This window comes from Pan troglodytes, chromosome 15 (genome assembly GCF_028858775.2).
Source record: "Pan troglodytes isolate AG18354 chromosome 15, NHGRI_mPanTro3-v2.0_pri, whole genome shotgun sequence".
In the NCBI taxonomy this organism is placed as follows: Eukaryota; Metazoa; Chordata; class Mammalia; order Primates; family Hominidae; genus Pan; species Pan troglodytes.
Genome location: NC_072413.2, coordinates 49,703,743 through 49,727,979, shown reverse-complemented (window position 1 = coordinate 49,727,979; position 24,237 = coordinate 49,703,743). Strand labels below are relative to the sequence as shown.

The window sequence follows — 24,237 nt, the reverse complement described above, 5'->3', positions numbered from 1 at the left end:
TATATAATTCTTTATTCTTTGCTCAAGAGAGGTAACTTTCAAAAGAACTGGCTAACCTCTACACGAAATACCTTCTGCAACTAGAATAACTTAGGGTCATGTGCTACGGACCAAACATAAATTAAAATTACTAACTTCTTTTGCTATAAGAGTCTTTACTGTAAGATTCTTTGATTTTAAGTTCACTACTGATATGTGTGACAACGAATCTATAGCACATGCATTAGAATACAAGAAAGCAAATTATCTTCAGTGTCAACTTCTTAAAAATAACAGCTTTTGTGCCTGAGACAATATTGTTTAAAAACAAAACAAAAAATAACAAAAACCCAAAAAAGTAAGCAATTAATGAGACTTTTCTTTTAAGCCAGTTATTTTAAACTTACCACAAACACCAATTTTCCAACATTTGTCCAGGGGAAATCATAAAGTAATTGTTTCTCTTCATCTAAATTCTGTGAAAAGAATATGCATATGGAGTTAATGGGAAAAATGATAGATACTGTAAAATGGCTCTAACTTCTTTCCCTGAAAACCAAAATACAGTAATTAAAATCTGAAAAAAGCCCCCACATCTCTTTGGAGAAATACAGACAGTAATTAAAAGATTCATGATAACAATTCTGTGGCTTTTGGTTCCTGTGTGACTGTATTAACTAACCCTTTTAAGGCAATCTTTTCCCTTCTGGTGTATGCCTAAATTTAAATAAAAAGTCCAAAGGACTCAGGTATTCAAGAGATGCAATAAGGCGCTCAGACTTTCATAACTGGATATTTTGCCTACATCAAAGATAAGACATCCTTTCACTTTCCTGTGTCTTGCTGAAAGAGGTATCTGTCTCCCTTTTTGATGGCTGCAGGATAACACTGTCTCACCTGCTAAAAGGTGACAGTTTCTACTTATTTAAGGGGTAAGTTTCATCACTAAAGTATAACGGAAATTAAAATGTCTGGTCAGGCACAATATTAAAATGTTGTTTTTCTTTCCACTTACAAATGCTCCAAAGGATAAAAGGATATTTAAAATCACTGACACACAGAAACGTTTGGATATTAATGATCTGTTAGTGACCTGTTAGTGATGAACCTGGGCTAATCTTTGGCTTATTGTTTTCTGTTATTTCTTATTACTTATTGTTTTCTGTTATTTCTTATTACTGTCAACAATGAGGCTGAGTCACTTCATCCGTCCTACATCATCCACATCTGTGCTAGACAAATGGGAAATGATGACCAGCCAGTGGCCAAAAATGAACTACTGAACCTGTGGCAGGACCACAGAGGCATGCTGTAAACATAAGACATGGCTGACGGCATTTGACACAATTCTCATTTACCAACCTGAAAAATCTGTATTCCCCTCATGGTCAATCCAAGAGTCAGCGATGCTTCAATTTCCCTTTTATCCTGTAGGAATAGGATTTTATAAAAAATTAAATGTTTTTATATATTTTTTCTACAGTGGACAATTTAGCACCAAAGAAACATTTCAGGATTGAAATTCAGGACTGAAAAGTTTTTTACTTAAAATAACTTTGCTCAAGCCTTTCCACATACCTAGTTTCCTACAAGAATTAAGAAAACCATGGGCACATATTAAATCAAGAATGGTATATTCTACTTTTTAAATTCCTGAGATTTCAAAGTTTTAGTGTTTTCACTATATTACATACACTTTTATATCTGACAATATTCTAAATACTTGTTATTGACAACTCCAGTTAACAAGGCTATTTTTGCTGCTTTTGCATTGTTTGATTTTTTTAACCTTCCATCTCATAATTACTCTTTTCTCAGATGTTAGAATCTTAAATCAAATGTAATAGTTATATTCTGAGATGCATAAGACTTTATATGTTTAAAACTGGGCACATCTTCCAGCTCTGTAGCCAAAATTAGGGGCAAGTGACCAAATATTTAAGGTTCTCTCACGAGGATAATAAAGCTGTACAAGCGTTGTATTCAGATAGTTTGGAAATACTTATTTTTAAGAAGTTCAATGATCACTTGCCAATATGATACACAATCTACCAGCTAAACCATAAACTGTAGAAAATAAACTACAACGAGCGTAAGGGAAAAAAAAAAAACTCCACAATTAAAAATTTACTTTAAAATTCAGCCACATCCTTTAAGTGCTCATCTGTAATAAGTATATATAGTGTATAAAGTTCAAAATAGAAATGAATTACTAAGTAAATATTTTCATTATGAGATTTCCCAATAAACACAATGAGTATGCAGAGATCTTTTTAAGCTTAGTGCCAGCTTTCCCATGAACATGGGATGAAATATTTTTAAAAAATGTGTCCTCACCTGGCATTATAAATATAAGACACAGCCTATTTCTACTATTTAGGCTGTTTCTTTCCAACTAGTATATTTTTACATCAAGAAAAACACATATAGCATAAGCTTTAAGAGGAGAAACTAATCCATCATTATATGAGTTTTGGTCAATTTCGCTTTCAAGGATGTACAGACTGCTTTCCAAAATAAGGCTATGCTCATAAAAATGCTGGTTTTCAAGTATACGGTATATATTGGTGGGAAAGGGGCACAAAACGGGTTTTTTTTTTCCAGAATGTTCCCTTGTCCTTTGTCTACCTTATTTCCCGTTTATGAGCAGCCCCTAAATGAAGCAGATTTAATGGCTGCCACTGAATTTCTCCAAAGAATAAAAACTGTGAATCAGCCAATATCTTTTCCCCCACTTCATTATGTTACATTTTTACTAAAAATCTTTTTAGCAGATAAGAGTCATTTTCTATGCAATTCAGAAGCGCCATACTTTAAGTAAACTTGAAAATTAAGTTTTACACAGAAGATAAATTGGGGATATCTACTTCAACAAAAGATTCTTATTTCTTAATAGGATTCTTTAAAATAGCAAGCTTCCCCAGCAAATAAGGCAAAAAGCAATTAATGGTTATTGAGCACTCACTAATGTGCCAGGTATTCCACCTCATTATTTCAGATTCATTATCTCACCAAAGCCTCCCAACCTTGTGAAGCATATTGTATCATCCCCACTTAATAGACAGCTCAGGATTATAGTTGCCTAGGATCCCAGCTATAGCGAGTAGTGACATAGGGTTTCTAATTGACATCTGATTCCAAAGCCACACTCTTACTCTTTCCAACATATCATTCATACTTCTAATACATTTTAAAATATAAACTAATTATCAAAACTGTCATTTATTTGCATCTTCTTGTGTCAATTGAGGTGTCACAAATAAAATCTCTTCAGGCTAAAAAAAAATTACAACTCGGTCCTTTAGAAATTTAGCCAAAGGGATCTTATGGAACTCAATTATGCCTTTCAAGGATGATGGGGCATTAATAATGCATCTCTTGGGTATAGAAGAGAGATAGAAAAAACATCAGTTGGTCCCTTAAGTTTTCTGAACCAGCTAAGAAGATTACTGAGCAATACATCCAAACTAAAGCCCAGTTTCCAATGGTCTAGCTATGCTAATCCTACCACAAAAGGCAAAGTAGAGATAACAAGCATAATACTATCAATGGTAATGGTAACAGCAGCCAACTTAACATCATGCTTAACATGTGCTGGGCACTGTTTTAAGCAGTTTTTCATCCAACAATTCCTTTAGTATTCAGCAATCCTAAAAAGCAGGTATGTTGCTGTCCCCTTTAACTCTGGGGAAACTGAAGTACAGAGCGGTTAAGTAAGTAACTTGCCTGAGGTCACATAGTAAGAGGCCAAACTGAGATTCAACCCTAGGCAGTTAGGCTCAACTTACAGTGCTCTTAACCACTTCATCCATTTGGTTTGAGAATATACCTTTGAATACTTAAGTGGGTATTCAGGAGTTCTTGCCAACAAAGTGGCACTTATGGAATAGTGAAAGGGGTTAGGAGGAGGAGGGGAAGAGAAGACAAGATGATATAGAGTACTGTGAGTGATTCCCTGCAGAGCATGGCCCCAGTTGTTATTTGGGTGTGTGACCTCTGCCCCAGAAAGGAAAAACGAGGCTAGAGATACACGGGACCCAAAGGAGAGTAACTTCCGAGAGTGAGGAACGTGTGGAATACAGTGCCTTAGGCTCACAGCCTATGTTATCAAGAAGGCCTTGACTAAATCCCGGCTCTGCCATTTAGTTTTGTGATCTTAGGTGATTCATTTAATCTCTTTAAGCCTCAGTTTCCTGGTCTGTAAAATAAAGATTAAAGTACCTTTCATATAAAGTTATGAGGATTAAAAAAAACACATATAACGTGTGCCCAGTAAACACAGGACTCCATAAACATTACCTGTTGTGGTAATGTGGTAATGTTCTTGTAACTGACGGATACAACGCAGGTATAGCTTCACTTTGAGGAATATTAAAAATTACTTATCAAAGAAGTTGCAAATGCTATTCCCCAAAGCAGAAAAGCAGATTTGGGGAGGAGAGAAATAACAATGCCATAATCACTGAAAAACTCAGATTAACATCTTATAGCCAATTGTCATCTCACTATTAGAACCATTAAAAAATACTCCACCCCGCTTCCAGGCCAGAGGAAAAGCACCATGGCCTCCAAGACTGACCTGCAATAACAAAAAGCAGTTCAATGAAACTCTTTTAAAAGCATGTAAAAAATGAAATAATTTTTAATGGAAATGAAATCCTTCGGTTTTCCTTCTCAATCCTATTGAGAAGATGTTTTTTTCTCAGAAGCTGAAGACTTAGTTGCCGTTTCATACCTTATACAATCTGTAGTAATGAACAGCGACGTCATCCAGTCGGACAGCCTCTTTGATATATTTAAGATGAGCTTCGGAAGCTGTTAGTGCAAACTGATCTTTGTGCATGTTTGGAATGTGCTTCAGGATGTAGTCCTTCCCCCTCTTGGAAACAACCTGTTGGGATACAAGGGGTGTGCAATGCAACATTTGTTGGAGAGATGTAAGTTCTACCCCCACCCCCAAAATGATGAAAGAATGAGAAGCTAAAATAGGCCATGTAAACTGGTTGGTTTGCATTGAAAATTCATTCTGTTTTCACCATCTGTTATGTTACTAGGCTAAATCAGCTAATACTAGAAGCCATAGAGTCAATTTAGTTGTACTGCTGAATACCTAAGAAGAAAAATCACAACAGATAGGAAAAATAAGTTATCTTTGCTTTAAAGTCACCAAGAGAAAAACACTACACAAACTTTCATAATTTTGTACACGTAATTGTTTATACTTGCAAGTTTATACTTGGTACCATGAAATACATCTATAGTAGGCACATCTTCAGGTTCTGGATCCTACCTAACTCTTAAGAAAATTACAGCCACAGACTGGGAGGTTCTAAATGTTAATCAAAAGAAGGCAGGGGACTGGGAGAAATTCTCTAAAACATTTTTGGTTCTTGCATAAGAGGCTGATATGAACACTGCTGGAATACTTATGAGAAAACCGTTTCATTCAAACACTCATTGTGATTCACTGTGACTTAGATTTTCATCAGACAGTACTCTGGGCTTTCAGATGTCAAATATATAGTATCCAGCAGCTGCAGGCTAAGAGAAAGGTGTTGATTAAAGTCTTAGCTGATTTCATAAGGAACTTAACAGATGGAAAGAATTATGCAATGTGAGCAAAAGAGTCGTGCTTAAAATAATCAAAATTTTAAAATTACAGACTTTTTGGTTTTAAAATGTCTTTATATTGACATTTTGTTTCTTCCTATTGAATATGTTACAGAGAATTAAATATGATGAATTAATAGTCAGTTGTCAAGTTTTGCTAAGAACTCAAGTTACACAGATTTTTCTTTCCAGGTTCTTTTCACATGGTAATCAGTTAAATCAGTTATTTATCAACCTTTTTTTCAGGTCAAAAGCACATTGAAAACAGTATTTGTAAGGGCACTAAAGCAGATGGCTTTGGTGATCCCAAGGGTGGGGGAAACTGATATCTCAGCACACTGGTTGCCCTGGCATACTAACTGGATTTCAATAATCAATATTCAATGAGCACCTGATGACAACCAGAGAATGCAAACATGCTACAGACAGCAATAGTTTGACAGACATTGTGATTTCTCTCCAAAAAAATGAAGCACTCTAAGTCACACAACAAAAAATTACTGAGTACCTCAATATGAAGAGCTGATGAAATAGAAAAGGTTAAGGTTATGCCCGTCTTTCAGAACACACTAAGAAACAGTTTACTGGGAGCAAGAAATAAATCATTTTAAAATAAGATGTAAAACACTATTCCCAGGTTCTTCTTGAGCACTGGGCACCTAGATGGTCTGCCCAGAAGGAGCGACACCTGGGCTGAGTCTCGGAGGATGAGTAGGAGTTAGCCAGGTCAAACAGAAAGGGGCTTCACTGGCTAAAGGAACTGCAAGAAGAAAGACCTGAAGCATGAAACACCACAGTAAGTATGGAGACATACCAATGGCTGGATGTTGCCAGAGCCTAAAGTTCAAGGTGCAGGACAACCAGAAAGGAAGATGGAATGGCTGGCAAGGACTATAATCTGGAGAGTTTCTAGGTTATGCATGGGAGCCTGAGCTTCACTCCACAGGTGACAGAGGAGGCCCTGAAAGTTTAAGTCAGAAGCAAAATCACCTCATCTGCAAGCTGTGGAGTAAAGACCGAAGCAGGGACAAGTTTCTGCAACAGTGCTGCTAAGAACACGAACCTAGAAACAGTAGGAGCTAAGACAGGGAGAGGAGGCAATGGACATTTAGGAAGGCTAATGGCAATAAAAATAGAAGATAATTTTATTTCTTAAGCTGGGTGATTGGTATTCAAGCACAGACATTACAAGGTGTTGCAGTTGATGGGACAGGACAGGGAGAAGGAATGGTGATAAGGCAGAGTTCCGTATGACTCCCACGTACTCAGAGGTAGGAATACGTAGAAATGAGGTGGCAAGAAAATGAATTTGATTTAGGACATCTTGAGTTTGAACGGCCTATGGGTAAACAGCTACCTTATGGATATAGGGGAAAAAAACAGATTTGGGACTTGCCTTCACGTAGGTGATCGTTAAAAGCATTAATTTGGATGAGATCTCCCAAGATGTGAGTAGTTAAGTGTCAGGTACAGCAGCAAAATTGAGTGAAAAGAGTCTGCTGGATATGTTAATATAAAGCAACTGGTGTCAATATAAAGCAAAAGTAGTGCATATTTAATTTTTTACTTCTTTACTATATTGATATAAAGCAACCTAACAGGCAGCACCGTGAGTGGACTGATGGGGAAAGAAGGCAGATGGAAATGGCTTGAGGAACACTTGTGGGAAGTAAAGAAGCTGAAAAAATCAAATACACACTACCTCTTCAAGATGCTTTACTGAGAAGGAAAGGCAAGAGTAGTAGCTCTTCTTTCCCTCCCCACTTTCTTTCTCAAGGATGGGTGAGTGAGAACCAAACATGTTTTGCATGTTCTCACTGAAGAAGAGTTACTTTGGGGAGGGGCTAACGATACAGAAGACAGACAGAAAATACAGCATAGACATGGAGGAAGGATGGGAAGAGAAACAGACCGGGTGGAGTGGAGAAAGCGCAGCTGAGACAGTTCACGTTGGAATAACCCACATTTTCTTGTTGAAAGAAGGGGTTAGTTCCTCCCCTGAGAGTGGAGGACATGGAGGCCGGAGCCAGAAGGTGACATACTTGTTCTCGCAGCAAAGGAAAGCGAGGAATAATCTTACTTTTTAAAGAGTTATGTTTTTCTGCCTTCAAATGGAGAAAATACTGCTTCGGTAAGAGTAGGCAAGAAGGTCAAGGGCATGTCAATGCGGAAAGGAGGCTGGTAAATTCCAAGCTCCACCGTATTATCAGGATGGATGGCAATTCTCTACCCCATTCACCATAAGCAGACTAAGTACATGAAGACATGATGTGCACCACGTTCTTAAGCATTAAATATCTGGGCATCACAAAGAATTTGGCCACAGAACATCTGTGTTCCCATTTCTTAAAGAGTATGAGTAGCAACACTACGAACTAGAAATGCCGAGAGAAAACACTCTTTCGAATTTGAAAACAGTGCTTACCCAAGATGGGAAGTAAGCCTCTGGCTCGAAGTATTTTCCATAGTGCTTATTCCTTTTGAAGTTCCCAAGATCAGCCTGCAGGGCAAAGGCTGCCAGCAGGAAGTAGGCCTCCTCTCGGAGCACACACTGAGAATGAAGAACTTGTTTTCTCAGGTGCCAGTAATAATAGTATCTTGCTGCTCTGTCACTAGAAAAATAAAAGAAAACAGAACTCACATTTTGATGGAACAATCCAATGACATGTAAACAGAACCCAAATCCTTCTCTCCATCTGGTGACAGGAACCCTTCTGTTTCTGCTCCTCCCTCCCACCTCACTGAAAAGGAAGCGGTTGTAGCTAATATCTGATAGCTGCCTCACTGAGGTTGCAGGGGGTCAGAACCCCAAGTCAGACTATCCAGACAATAAAAATAACGTTTCCTAAGGCTTACAGCATTTGATTCGTTCAGAGAAGAAAAAGGTCTGAATCATTCCACTCTAAAATGGTAAATATTTCACTGAACAAGTATTAGAATAGAAGCTAGACATGTGTTGTCTGTACTAATTTTGCTACAATGATGCTGCACACGTGACATACATAAGGAAAAATCTGAGGAGCAATCCTGCTTCAGTGTTTTGCTGTTCTTTTTATTATTTTTTAACTGAACACACTACAAATACTCTAAGGCCCTTTATAAGTATTTGCATATATACTCTTCTGGAAAAAAATTTGCTTAACAAAGGTTTCTTTTCCGTCTTTTAAACTTCTCCAAGAAGAAATGCAATGAACGCTTTCCTTAAATCTTTTTTTGGGGATTTTTTTGAAGTGAATGTTACATTACTGTTATGTTTTTACAGGCACATGTCACGACAATTATTATACTCCCCACAAAAGGAAATACTAACAGAGCACTCATTACAATCTCTTGAGATCAGAAATAAATACAGTCACCATTAAATACGTTAAGAAATGCTGACTGGGGAAAACATGGTAAAAGCTCCAAAAAATATTTACTGGCAAATAGGATGCTTTTGTGATCAAAGTAAAAATGTGTGTGTACATATTTTAATGAGCTCATTTGCCTCTGCATTATTTCAGGTTGAATGTTTACCTGAGATTCATAGCTGATGTCATTAGCAGATAACAATAAACACATATGGGTTTATTTAAACTAAGACCATGGTTAAGTAGAAAGAGCTTAAAAATAAAGCATTTATGTAAATTTTCCCCCCTTAGGACAGAGTACTTTTCAGAGCACTTTTGTTTATAATGCCAACCACAGATGGTTTGGACTGGTTCATGCCTGGGAAAAAGGGGCAGAAGTATAGGGATGCATTAAAACTTAGCCCCAGGGGGTTAACTATTTGTTAAATATATATATTCCTTCTTTCCAGGTCATGCCACACTTACCAGGTAAAATAAGTAAAAATTGTATGTAAACTAAGAATAACTAATAAAGTGTCTTCGCCTTTTTTAAAAAAATCCTTATGGGCTAATTTTTTTACTTTTTAATTTGCATCTGGCATTGATAAAAATATCAAGAGCTAATTTTACATATAACTCACTAGCCAAATGTATTTTGTTTCTTTCACATGGAACTTCTCAAAGTTTAAAAATATATAAGCAAAACAGAGTTCATATTTCTAGTATTTTCTATCGGCCAAGAAATCACTTCTGAAAGTTTTCTAGCACTGAATCCTCCTATACAGACCGAGCTTCTGAAATGGTGAATTCTGAATTTGCATCCTGAGCCTACTACTGTTCATGCACACACCTCCAGAAAAAGAATCAATTACCTGCCCTTGTCAAATTGCATCTAAGATTCTGATAGGATAGCTTCACTGGGCTTAATCTTGGTTTTAAGGCTACTGCCAAGAATATAAACAAGACCCCAAACATGAAAAGAAAACCGATTATATAAACACCCATCCACTTTTATAGGAGAGTTCCTGCCTCTGACCCACTCCCACCTTACCACTGGAAAAGAACATAATCTTTTAATCAACCTCCTCACTCTTTACAAAAGTGCTAGTTTCTTCTTGAAATAAGTATCTTTTTGGAGACTGATTTGGTTATGAAAACGTGGAGTGGAGAAAATGTGGGCCAATGATACTGTTAATATTTTTATCAATAGTCTAACATTCCTTCATTTAACAAATATTTACTGAATGCCTATTGTATCTCTGTTTTAGGGACTGAGGATATACCAGCGTACAAAATATTAAAAAGAAAAAAATTGCTGTTCCTACAGAGTTTATATCCTAAAGGTGAAGACAAAGAATAAACACACGTAACTTATTTGGTATGTTAGAAAAAGTGCTATAGGGGGAAAAAAAAGCGTTTAGAATCACCCCCTGTCCTCTTACCTGATCAATCTGCCATTTTCCACATAGTACTGCACACGGAAGTGGATGATCATAGGAGGCCCAAATTGGTCGATACCCTAGAAACAAAAGCACACACAAAAATCAAGCTATTTCTAGTTACTTTGAAAATGGGTTTCAAAAGCAACCAAAATACAATTATTTGCAGGATACTTTTTGATCACTGATAGGTTTTATTTACTTATAATGAGTAGGGGCTTGTAGTAGGTAGACAGTTGTCCTATATAGATACCAGGTTCATATACAATTAGGAAGTTATAAAGCGAAACAGGGCACCATCCTTCTATCTGATTTTCATTCACTGTAATGCCAATGACAACATAAGGGAAGATAAAAATAAATGCCAGTGGAAATTTCTAGCTGAGACCCAGCTCCTCGCTCAGCTCTGTTCCCTGTGGTGACCATTTGCTCCTTATTACAAATGTTCTCTTGTTCCTCTGACATTCCACATACCAAATTCTAATATGCTGTTTGTTTATTTAGACATTCATGTTCTTTACTTTGCAGCTGGCTTTGAAGTAGCCTTCTAGTTTACTCCAAGACTTCTTAAATACAAATTAGAGGATCTAGGATTACTATTCCTGACTTACTAGGGAGGTTCTGGAAACACGAGGTGAATTCCCTATTAATGTTCTCTCATGTAAATGAAATTAATGTTTGTGAAATAAAGCACCAGTACAATGAATGGACAAAGCATCAAATGCAAGTACAGTAAAAGTAGATTTAAAAATTAGTAATAACTTCTAGAACAGCAATTTTGACACCTAGCATAGCCAAAAAAGAAGAGCAAATAATTTTTCCATACTTTTCATTTAAAAGCATTATTCCAAGATTACTAAAGTTATTATCCAACATTATTTAACAGATAATCCAGATTCTATTTATTATTTTCTATAAGCTATTAATACTTGATTAATGTGACACTTTAGAACTTATAATTTTCTTTTCCCATTTTTTATATATACTAAGTATATATACTATATATACTTTATATACTATACTATATTTTCTACTATATATACTAAGTATATATATACACTTTAGAACTTATAATTTTCTTTTCCCATTTTCTATATATACTAAGTATATATATACATTTTAGAACTTATAATTTTATTTTCCCATTTTCTATATATGCTAAGTATATATACTACTATATATACTACTATACATATTACTATATATATATATACTACTAAGTATATATACTACTATATATATACTCAGCATATATAGAAAATGGGAAAAGAAAATTATAAGTTCTAAAGTGTATATATATATACTATATATATACTATATATAACTTAGTAGATAAAGTAGAAAATATAGTATAGTACATAAAGTATTGCTTACAGTTTTCTTCTAATGTATAACAGCTAAAATAAACATTTTTTAAAAAAAAATCAAAATAATTTTGCTTATAAATGTAATCTCACCCAAGTGACTTCGTATTGTCGTACCTTGCTGGCCTCTTTCTTCCATTCTTTTGGACAATATTTGTAAAGCTTTTGTGACAACTCCATATACACATGTTCATTATCTGTACATTAAAAAAAAAGGAGACGACATGCTAAAGAAAGGATTTTTAAAAGAAAAAAAATATAGAAAGAAACAAGTTTCTTTTAAAGCCTCAAGACTTGTGAATGTAGTCTGAATTCAGATATTAGAAAACCCAAAGAGATACTAGAAGACAAAAGGTTCTGTGAACTAGACATTAATGAGATACTTGTGAATTATTTTGCTTTTGCAATACAGAACACATACTATTAAAGTATATAATATTTAGAAGAAATCTTAGATTCCAACTTCTGCTTTTTCTTAGTTTCTAGGGTCATTATGACTTATAATCTAACTTCTAACACTGTGGGTGTTAGTCTTAGGAAAACATGCTTTTGTTCAGCTCAAAGAAGACTGCTCTTATAGGTACAAAATAATAAAGCAGGGCAGAAACACTTTCTTAATTGCTATGTAAGAAATTAGAAAACACGGTATCAGCTCATTTCCAAGTGAGAAGTCTGACCCGCATTTTGTGAAGACTAATCTTTAAGACTATTTCTTGTCTGTGTTCCACACACAGCAGAACACAGCATGACAAAATGATAAACCCTTACTCGCACTGCCTTTGGGATCAATTTCATGGAAAAGAGAAGAAACATTTTATGAAAAACAAGTATGGATGCCAAAACATCCCTTCCAGGGGATGATGCTCATAAGGTGAACAGAAAATAAGACTGCTAAAACCTATGTTAAAGTGATCTAAACACGTGAAAAGAAGCTGGTAGAAAACAAACGTTTTCATATTTCCCAAAGATAATCTTTTAAAAGAGAGAGTTATTTCACAAAAGAAGTCTTTGGCATTCCTATATTGTACAAAGTTTCAAGTCTTTTTTAAATTCCTTTTATTCTAACTATCACTAAGGAGACATCTTCACGGAAAGCTCTGCATAAAAATGTACCTGTTCTGGAAGTGTGTCTCTTTGACTACTCCAAAGATGTGCACACTTTGCTACACTTTGACTCCAAGCTGAATACTGGGACTTGACTGGAAAAATGCCAGAAGAAAATAGGAAGGGTAAAGTTACTCGTTGGTTATAAATGACATTAAGTTAACCAATTTTAATGAAAGGGTTAGAAAAGAGATCCCAGAGACAAAAAAAGGAATGCTACTTAAATCCAGTTATTAGGTCAACTAACACTATCTCCCATCTCTCATATCACTGATTAAACATGAAATAAACAAGACCAGACAATCTTCCTGTCGAAACTGATTTGTGTTTGGCTTGAGTTCCCACCTAAAGAAGCAACATAATGAATAGAATTAAGACTGTTCACCATAATAGTACATATATATTTTTTTAAACTGCCACTATACCTCTGCCACCTACAATCTGACCAGAGCTTTATACCTTAAGAATTCTCAAAGCACATTAATCCTGCAAAGCTGGTGGAGTAGTAATTTCCATTTGACGCGAAAAAACTGACATTGAGAGAAGTCAAGTGGCATGTCCAAAGCCACACTGCTAGTTAGGGGTGGAACCGGAATTAGAACCAGGTCAACCAATTCTTGTTTCAATGTTCTTTCGCCATACTACTATCTCTTTTTTAAAAAGGACATCTTAAAAATTATTTTGAAACCTAAGGAAGCTATAAACTGGTTTTATTGGACTTATTTGTTGAACAATAAGGATCTAGCAGTAGTTGTTGTAAGAAGAATTAACTTTGAGCATGGCATACTAAAAGTTACTTAGAATCTATAGAGCCTCTTATGGCTCTCAGACTCTTCCCTGAAAGAATGACTGAAGTATGCACTAACACAAGGATGGAGCTTAGCAACTATGTTTTATTGTTTTAACTACCACAGGAAGAAACTGAAGAGCAAATGGCTGATTCACAAGGTCCTGATGTTTACAAGGTCCCTGCTCCATGCTCTTTAGCCTCTCCTAAAAAGGCAACTGAAAACAGTCTACATTTTGGGGGAAAGGGGCCTTGTTTATCAGCTGACCAACTTTATACTGATATCCTTTCCAACTTGGCAGGTGTAAACTTATTATTGTATTGACCAGATTTCCAAGATATCTTAAGCCTTGAAATTTAAACCAATTCCAGCAGTAGAAAATAAACCATATTCAAGAATTAGAATTAAATACACCGCACCAAAAAGAACTCTTCTTGACAAAATGAGCAAAGATATATAGAAGACTAAATTAGAGAAATTTAAAAATATCATTTGAAGGAAGAAAGCTTATAATAAATGGCTTTAGAGAAGTCCCAGAAATTTAACTCTAACTAAGGTGTTATGAGAGAAGAAAGCTTATATGAAGTCCTTTACTTAAAAATCTTCTCCTCATAAAGAATATAGAAGAAACTGACCCGATATTTCCAAGTCATATAGTCTGACTGGAAAAAAGAGAAGGGGTAAGAGAGAAAAATAAAAAATAAGATTAAATTAATAATTACTTTGTGATATTATATAGTTAATAGCAAGATAACTTGAAAAGAGAAGTCAGTTTAATGTCAAAAATTATAAAACAAATTAAATTACTTTCCTAAGTATTCCAGCTGTTCCCTGAATGCAAGGAAACAAAAATCAAGCTTGCTTCATTAAAACATGGAAGAGCAAACACATAGAATCTAGATTCCCAAAGAGGAATCAATTTTTAAGTTCAAACTATAATAAATAAATGCCTAAAATCCTAAATATTGTAAAAAATACATAGAAATTGAGATTAAAAAATTAAATACTACACCTACACTAAAAATGAAAATCAGTCCATGGGTATTTTGACAATCACAGTTTTATAACAATAGGCCCAATTTAAGTTATAGCTATAAGATGTCATTTCCTCAGGGATAGTTGGCTAAATCCATCAGAGAGGGCTCTAAGACTTACTTTGTATAACACTGAGTCCAAAGAGGTGGCAGTCCTTTAGCCTGAGCAGGTCACAAACCTGGACCAGCAACTGGTGACACAGAATCTTAACCTGTAGGGGGAAAAGGCATGATGTAAAATAACAATTCAACTAAGTCCACCCAGGGAGCCACAATCAGGCAATTTAATGCATCATAAATATATTCCTTGAAAGGACAAGCTGACAGTAGAAAACAACTGCTGCTTTATCCAAATCACTTTAACCTGGGGTTGTGTTTCAGTAATGATGATCACAGTACCAGTTTTTACAACATGGTAATAAAGTACAAGACTCACAGATCTTACCATACATGGACAAAGCTCTGAAACCATGGTGCATGATAAATGATAAATGAGTTTCAGAAAGTAAGCAGCATAGCCTACTCAGATTACTAAAAATATTTATTTGGCAAGTATGTTTTTTAAAAAATTTTTATTCATTTGTTTTTTTAATTGACTAATAAAATTGTATATATTTATGGTATACAACATAATGTTTTGATATATGTATATACTGTGGAATGAATAAATCAGACTAACATATGCATTATGTCACATAGGTATCTTTTTGTGGTGAGAACACTTAAAATTTATTCTTAGCATTTTCAAGTATACATCATCATTAACTACAGTCACCACGTTGTACAACAAATCTCTTGAACTTATTCCTCCTAACTGAAATACTGTATTTTTTTACTAATATCTTCCCAGTCCCCCTAACTCCTCAGTCTCAGGTAACCATCATTCTATTCTCTGCTTCCCTGAGTCAGACTTTTTTAGATTATGCAGGGTTTGTCTTTCTATGCCTGGCTTATTTCATTAAACCTAACATCCTCCAGGTTCATCCGTTATTGCAAATGACATGATTTCCTTCTTTTTAAAGGCTGTATTGTGTTCCACTGTGTGTATGTGCCACATTTTCTTTATCCATTTATCCACTGGTGCACACTTAGGTTGATTCCATACCTTGACTGTTATGAATAATACTGCAATATACATGGGAGTGCAGATGTCTCTTTGACATAATGATTTCATCTCCTTTGGGTACATACCCAGGAATGGGGTTCCCGGATCATATGGCAGTACTATGTTCAATATTTTGAGGAACCCCCATACTGCTTTCCATAATGTCTGTACTAATTTACATTCCCAGCAACAGTGTACAAGGGTTCCCTTTTCTGAACATCCTCGTCAACACTTGCTATCTTTTGTCTTTTTGATAATAGCCATTCTAACAGGTGTGAGATGTCACATTTCCCTGCTATTTAATGATGCTGAGCATTTTTTCATAAGCCTATTGGTCATGTGTATATTTTCTTTTGAGGGACATCTACTCAGGGCAAGTATCTTTTCAAGGAAAGCTTTCCTCCTAATAGTCTACCCCAAAAACTCATCTACTGTACAACGAGTTGGTCTAGACTTTTTTTTAAAGACAGAGTCTCAACCGACTTTTTTTTTTTTTTTTTTTTTTGTAGAGACAGGGTCTCTCACTATGTTGCCTGGGCTGGTCTTAAAACTCCTGACCTCAAGCAATCCTCCCACCTTGGCCTCCCAAAGTGCTGGGATTACAGGGATGATACACCATGCCCAGCCTGCCTAGCTTTTAATTTATCACTGTTATTTTGTCTAATATATTTTTAGTGCCTAAACCAGATTCCTTTTCTGAGTTTTAGTATAATTCAATCACAAAGCCATATTAATTTGGAACTCTGGCAATAAGTTATTCTGACAAGTCAAAAGTTAACTGATAGTCTTTAAAAGATACAATTCTCTTTCTCAATATTATTATTATAAATAATAATTCATACAAATAATATTTGTATTATTATTACAAATAATAATTATTATCTCATAATAATGCTTTCTCAAATGTTTAAAGTAGTATTATGGAGGACAGTAATTCTGCTGATTCTATCTTGTTGACTTCAGAATCATCAAGGTTTATTAGAGTTTGGACAGAGTTTAAGAAACCACCCAGGTCAATTTATTTTCTGAAAATAAAACTCAGAAAGCTTAAAGTCATATCACTAATAGTGGCAAAGGCAGCAACTCACAGCTTATTTGTGTATTAAAATACTTTAATTATTAAATATATATATTAAAATATTGTAACATGACAGTTTATCATTTTACCTATATGCATTACATATGGCATTCTCCCCTTTTATTAGTACTATCTGCTTTCAAATCCTTTTTTTCAATGATAATGACAATGAGTTTAAGTTATTATAAATTCTAAAAATTAACTCTGAATTAATGACTTTATCATACCTTAATATGAAACTCAGATTAGGAAAATAAAGACATGCCAAGATCCCTTGAAATTTGAAAGTCAAACAATTCAGAACTGGTGATAATTCCGACTGTAGTAAGAAGAATGGGTTTACTGCTCTTTTCCACATTCATTATTAAATAGCAACCAACCTAAAGTATCTTACCCACTGGAAAGAGCAGAAGATATTTAAGACCAAAGTAGCACCAAGTGAGCTGCTTGGAAGTACCAGGAACTCATGCAGGGACAGTGTCTTATTTTACATTCAGGATGTATAGTAGGCACTCAGTAAATGTTCGATGAATGAAAGCCAGGAATCTGATTCCCTGTGGGCTCCTCCTCACCTTCATTCTGTTCCATGACTAGAGATCAAGACCACTCCCTGAATTACTGAGCAAACCATTTTATAAATATGCCATTCAGCATTTTAGGAAAACTGTATAAATGCAAACCCACCCACCAACACCACTGGAGAACACATTTGCCAATGGGGAATCATTATCATTCTCTTTGTGTACAGCTAGGTTGAATCACCTGACATTCTAGATTTCTGTCCTATAGAAGTCCTATGTCATTTCCAACATTCACTTTAAAAGGCCTCTGGATTTTGAGTTCCATTATCATCGTAATTCTACTTTACAAATAAACTTAAACAATGATAAGAGGAGAACACATCAAATATCACATAAAATTCTTAAGTTGAACTATATACTACAAATTTGTGACTTAAAATGTCATGTTGTTTACAGCACCTTTAATCCTTAGTTTGACTGTATTTAAAAACGTTGGGTACAAGGCAGCCAAGATAAAATGCCATAAGAAGTTAAAATTCCAAACCACAAACTAAATGTATAGGAAATTTTAACCTTGTGTGACTATAGACGACCAAATAACGTTATATATTTCCTCCATACAGCCCATACATTAATTATTGTTCTGCTAGTTTAAATCAAGTATTTGAAGCCTACTGGCAAAGCTCTTTAACAAATATCAAGTAAGCAGTGCTCTTATTCAAAAACTATAATTAAATAAGGCCATGGCTCTGAAGTCTTGCCTGCTGTGAAAATAAGCTTGAGTTTTCTGTATTTGCATATTATGAGTCTTTAAGGCTACATTTTAGCTGACTGTAAAATTTCTCAAGTTCTTTAATCTTCAGGAGCAATGGGAATGTTAAAAAGTGCTATATAGTATGAGGTATTAAGAATAAGAATTAAAGCTTTATCTAAAAATATACTCTATATGGACTATTTTTTTTTCCCTTGAGACAAGGTCTCACTCCGTTGCCCAACCTGGAGTGCAGTGGCACAATCACAACTCATTGCAGCCTCAACCTCTCAGGCTAAAGCAATCCTGCTACCTCTGCCTTCCAAGTAGCTAGGACCACAGGCAGTGCCACCATGCCTGGCTAATTTTTAAATTTTATGTAGAGACAGGGGTCTCACTATGTTGCCCAGCCTGGTCTCAATCTCCTAACCTCAAATGATTCTCCTGCCTCAGCCACCCAAAATGCTGGGATTACAGGTGTTAGCCACCTCACCCAGCCTCTATATGGACTTTTAAATTAAAATAGCATGTGATCCTAAATGTTAATGGTTTGTTATTGTGCAGGAATGTTTAAAATATACTCTAGAAAAAAAGAATTGCTTAGTCTTAGTGAAGACATACAAGCTCGTGGCCACAATCACTTCACTCAAATCTTTATGGCTCCTACATTTACAATGGTTTTACTTCCAAAATTGTCCAAAGCTTCCATATTTGCCTGATGATTAAAATCATTTAAAATAGCTTCTATTAATGCAACTCACAGGGAATTCAGAATGACCAAAACACTAAATTTATTCCATATGCAAAAAGGCAACATTCTATCAACCACACCTGTCAGGGAACAAACTTTCATTGTTATAGAGAGAGAAATTATGAAAAAATTAGTTAATAAAATCGTTTTTGCTACAGTTAATTTATTACACTCAAACTCTATACACATTGACTGCTATTTTCTGAACACAAAGATAACACTTTGTAAAAAGGGAGGGCCTCTTGGCAGCCATTAATTGTTTTTCTGGTAGTGGGGAAGCCTCCATCCTACGTAACCTAGTCCCTTCTTTGGTCCAACCGCTCACTAGAGAGGAGTTTGGGCATAGTGAGTCTACATGCTTGTGTCCTACCTTAGACCTGCCCTGAAATAAGAAATCTTGCAGGCCTACATGGGATTCAGACTCTTCATCTTGGTTTATTAACAGAGTACACTAGTGAAATGAACAAACAGTTCAAGGAAATAAAAAGTAAATTGACATTCAAGGGTTCACTTACTGAGCAATTCACATATGCCAGGCACTTCACTAAATACTTCATGCATGTGACATCTTTAAATCCTTGCAATGTCCCTGTGCATAGGGTAAGATTATCCCTACTTCACAAATGAGGAAACCAAAGCAACAAAACAAAACAACTAGAAAATTTGCCCTAGATTGCAAAGTTGTGGAGTAGGGATTTTAACCCAGGTACCTGTGACTCCAAAACCCACCTTAATCGTGATATATGACCTCACAGTCCATGATCATAGTCCTAACCATGTTAGAGAGATTATCATACTAACACTGTAAAAGAGAAGAGTTGAAAAAGTATAATTTATCTCTGCCTAGGGATTAAAATGATAATAGCAGCTATTATATATGCATCAGAAATTATGCTGAGTGTTAATCCTAAATTCTCACAATCACCCTGCAGCGTAAGTGTTATTCTCATTTTAAAGGTGAAGATGTTGAGGCTGGAAGAGGTATAATTAACTTTCCCAAAGTCATTCAGATATGAGATTTGAATTCAGGTCTGTGTGTTTTAAGTATATCCACGTGTTTTCACTTCCATACTACTCTTCGATTATTCTATAGAGGGAAGACAGAAATGAAGCTAATACAAATTCAGTACCCACTAGGTACCAGGTACTGGGAAAGTTGAAACACAATCGAGTAACCAGAATTCCAGAGAGTGAAAGAAACTAGGTGGTGCTGGCACATAGATCTTTGCCTGTTTCGCTCAAATTTTAGAGTATCTATAGCATCTATTTAGGGCATCTTATGAAATGCAGATCCTTGCATCCTGCCTCAGACTCACTACATCGGCATTTCTCTCATCCAAGTACTAACCAGGCCCGACCTGCCTAGCTTTTGAGATCACATGAGATCAGGCAACATTCAGGGTAGTATGGCCATAGACTACACAATCTGAATATTAGTAAGCTGCTCCAAATAATTCTGATATACATTCAAGTTTCAAAACCACTGATCCATAGGAACAAATGAACTGGCTATCTTCCAGTCTGTTCTCTATAACTATCTTCCTCAGCTGAGATTTTAGTATAAATTAATTTATTTGAAAATTATAGTCAGCTTTCAGTATTCTTCACTAAGTCAGATTAGCCTTCCCTTCACTTAAATGTGGTAAGGTGTTGTTCCACAACCTGCTTGTGTGTGTACACACACACATACACACACATTGCACCACGTAAAAAGACAAATGAAAGTGAGAGAAGTTTCTTAAGTGCTTATGCTATATGTCCTAGATTATGTATATTTTTAAAAATTATTGGATATCTTTTATATAACTGTATAAAAAGTAAAACAAAATATTCACATATGTAAGTAGGATTCAATTATAACTTATATTGCTAGTGCCCCCACTGAAAAAAGAGATACATTGTCAATTTGTATTCAGTTTAAAAAACCAAATGCTGTCAAAATACTAGCCTACCACTTCACACATCCAAAAACAATTTCAGTCACCCTGAGCAGCAATGTAGCTAATCATTGGAAATTCTGCCCAAAAGATGACAAAGTTCATCCAATAGGCAGGCCTGTTGGATCCTCAGACAATCCCTAGAAGCAAAAATGAGGATACAGCAGTAAATTAAGAAATGGGGTTGATTGTCAGAATAAAGCCAAAATGACTATAGCAATAAGCAGAAACTTTTCTTAGCTAAACTTTTTAATGAAGTTATTTAAATGTCATATATATTTCAGCATAATCTTTAGAAATATTCTTTTATATAGCAATTGGATTAAAAATATAGTAACATAGCCAGGCACAATGGCTCACGCCTGTAATCCTAGCACTTTGGGAGGCTGAGGCAGACAGATCACTTGAGGTCAGGAGTTCGAGACCAGCCTGGCCAACATGGTGAAACCCCATCTCTACTAAAATAACAAAAATTAGCCAGGTGTGGTGGCAGGCACCTGTAGTCCCAGCTACTCGGGAGGCTGAGGCAGGAGAATCGCTTGAACCTGGAAGGCAGAGACTGCAGTGAGCCAAGATTGTACCACTGCACTGCAGCCTGGACAGCAGAGAAAGACTCTGTCTCAAAAAAAAAAAATCAAAATCAAAATAAATAAATAAAAATATAGTAACATATAGGAAACTAATTCAAGTCATGCACTAAGGCAATTTTTTCCTCTAATTCCATCAGAATACAGTCTATGAAAGAAACAGTATGAAAGCTGATAACACAGAGAGGGGTTGAAAAATGTTAGGCATGACACTGATTACCATAAAATTGTTTGGCAGTCTCTACCAAGGCTAAACATAGTGTAACCTATGATTCACAATTACTCTTCAGTATAAACCAAGAAATATTTCTACATGTGCATACACATAACATGTTCATAACAGTTTTACAATAGCCCAAAACTTAAAACAACTCAATATCTATCCATCAACAGTAGATGAATAGATTCGGTGTATTCGTACAATGGAATATCACACGACAATGTAAAAGAATGAATTACTGTCACATGGATTCACATGAATAAATTTCACAGGACAAATGTTGAGTAAAAGAAGCCAGAAGAGAATATATCACATAACTTCAGCTTCATGAAGTTAAGAAACAAGCAAAACTTTGGTGACAAGAGATCAGAATAGTTTTTACCCTTTAGGTGAAGGATATTGAATAGGAGGGGTCACAAAGGATCTTTCTAGGGTGCTGGAAATGTCTTATATCTCAAACAGTGATGGTTACATGGATGTATACAATTGTAAACATTCATTGAGCTGCACACATAAGGTTTCTATACTTTGCAGTATGTAAATTATAACTCAATTTTTTTAAAGTTAAAAAAATCACATTCCTCAATGTTCACGTTATCTAAGCAAGTTGACTATGACTCACAAACCATAAGCAACAGCTTAGTGCTCAAATGTTCAGCCTACGCACCTAGTCCTGGAAATTGGCTAGATTTGGGCTACTCTTAAGATAAAATCAAGATGCATATTAAAAAGCTATCTAAGGCTGGGCGCGGTGGCTCACGCCTGTAATCCCAGCACTATGGGAGGCTGAGGCGGATCACCTGAGGTCAGGAGTTCGAGACCAGCCTGGCCAATATGGTGAAACCCTGTCGCTGCTAAAATATAAAAAATTACCCGGGCGTGGTGGTGCGTGCCAGTAATCCCAGCTACTCGGCAGGCTGAGGCAGGAGAATCGCTTGAACCCAGGAGGCGGAGGTTGCAGTGAGCTGAGATCATGCCACTACACTCCAGCCTGGGTGACAGAGTGAGACTCTGTCTCAAAAAGCAAAAAAACAAAAACAAAAAAAACTATCTAGGTTGGTGCAAAAGTAATTGTAGTCTTTGATATTACTTTCAATGGTGAAAGCCACAATTACTTTTGCACCAACCTAATAGCGATGATTACCATTTCATGTGTGTGGGTGACAACTCTAAGCATTTAAGACATAAATTCATATACTTCAATAAAAGTTATATTTCGATCAAAAGTTTAAAAATAGCAAATGTTTGTTTTTCAATATAGTAACCACAGTCCTCTAATTCTAACCTAGGTGAGAGAATGTCGAAGGCAGCTGCACACAAGCCACAAAGCTAAGTTAATGTATGTATGGACTATCTGACAACCCAATTCTGCCACATGATTACTGCCCTAATTCTGTAAACATTTCACCCTTAATCAAGTCATAAGTTGAATGTGGCCACTGGTGAAAACACAATATTTAGACATTTCTAAAACTGGATCTACTCACATTTATGATGATGTTCAGAGATTCATCGTTGGGAAGGAAAATGCACACACTGCGGCGGTCTTGCATGACTCTGTTGTTATGAAAATTCAATTTGTTCATTGTGTTTTGGGCACTCTGGTGGTCAGGGCTGGGCTCTGGGTCCTTGGCAATTCCTCAGGTTCCCAGCACTCCAAAGCCAAGCTCGCCTCCTCATCACACGCCCTGCAGGAGAAGCATCATGGTGTTCGACTACGTGGGTTTCATAGCTGTGAAAAAGCCAAAGGGGAGACTCCTGAAGAAAGGCGGTGAAGACTGTGAAAAGCGGGTCAAGAAGATGAGCACAGCACCACTACTATTGTGGGCACAGGGACAGCATATCTCCAGCCAGCACCACCTTATTTAATACATGGGAACTCACTGAAATTCATTCTGTATTTTGCCCACAAAGTTTTAAAGCTTTCATCCACAGTCAGGAATTAAACTTATAACCAATGAGAGCCTCACACATTCAAGGATGTACTAAGTACTACAGGCCTCACAGAAACAGAGATCCTGTCTTGGAGGAGTTTTCAGTCCCACATGGGAGATAAAGGGTTTTGAACATGAAATGACAAAAACAACAGCAATAAGAAAATTCTCGTTCTTTTTCATAACTATCAAACTCAAATAAATGTCTTGGCTCTTACATTACATTCATTCTTCAACCATTGTGGTCTGGCTTACACTTCCTTCACTTCACCAACATGGCTCTGCCAAAGGAAGCCCGTGATCTCTAGGCCATCACTTTAATTGATCTCTCTACGACATTTATCCTGGTTATTAAGCCCTCCTTACAACATTCTTCTTAGTTTTTATAGCTCTGTCTCTCCTGCTTCTTTAACCTAATAATGCATACTTGGTTTTTCCATTACAAGACTGTATATATCAAACCATGTTTGTATAGAAAAAATGGATTTTGGATGCCTCATATCTAATTAGTTCTATTAAACATATTAACTGTATTGTTTAACTTATCAGGTTTTTGACATAGAGAATTTTGTTTGCAAGTAACAGAAATTTTATCTCCAATTTTCAATAATTACACCCATTATTTCTGTTTTATGTCTCATTGCATTAATGAGATCTTGCAGAATAATTTTAAAACAGTAGTGGGTATTTTCTACTTTTAATGGGT

General features: G+C 35.8%; 1 protein-coding gene across 5 annotated transcripts in view; it reads right to left on the bottom strand.

Moving 5' to 3' along the window:
* FRMD6 (FERM domain containing 6) overlaps positions 1-24,237 on the bottom strand; it is a 78,914-nt gene that overhangs the window by 17,793 nt on the left and 36,884 nt on the right. For 3 of the 5 annotated variants that reach the window (XM_001157785.7, XM_063793392.1, XM_063793391.1), the window contains exons 2-9: positions 23,085-23,329; positions 14,769-14,859; positions 11,815-11,918; positions 10,361-10,437; positions 8,015-8,201; positions 4,715-4,870; positions 1,342-1,407; positions 387-455 (exon numbers count right to left, since the gene is read on the bottom strand). In XM_001157785.7, coding sequence (XP_001157785.3) covers positions 387-455; positions 1,342-1,407; positions 4,715-4,870; positions 8,015-8,201; positions 10,361-10,437; positions 11,815-11,918; positions 14,769-14,859; positions 23,085-23,183 — 849 coding nt within the window. In that variant the 5' untranslated portion in view covers positions 23,184-23,329. The remainder of the gene's footprint in view (positions 1-386; positions 456-1,341; positions 1,408-4,714; positions 4,871-8,014; positions 8,202-10,360; positions 10,438-11,814; positions 11,919-14,768; positions 14,860-23,084; positions 23,330-24,237) is intronic. The other 2 variants (XM_001157833.6, XM_063793393.1) reach the window with 1 other exon arrangement.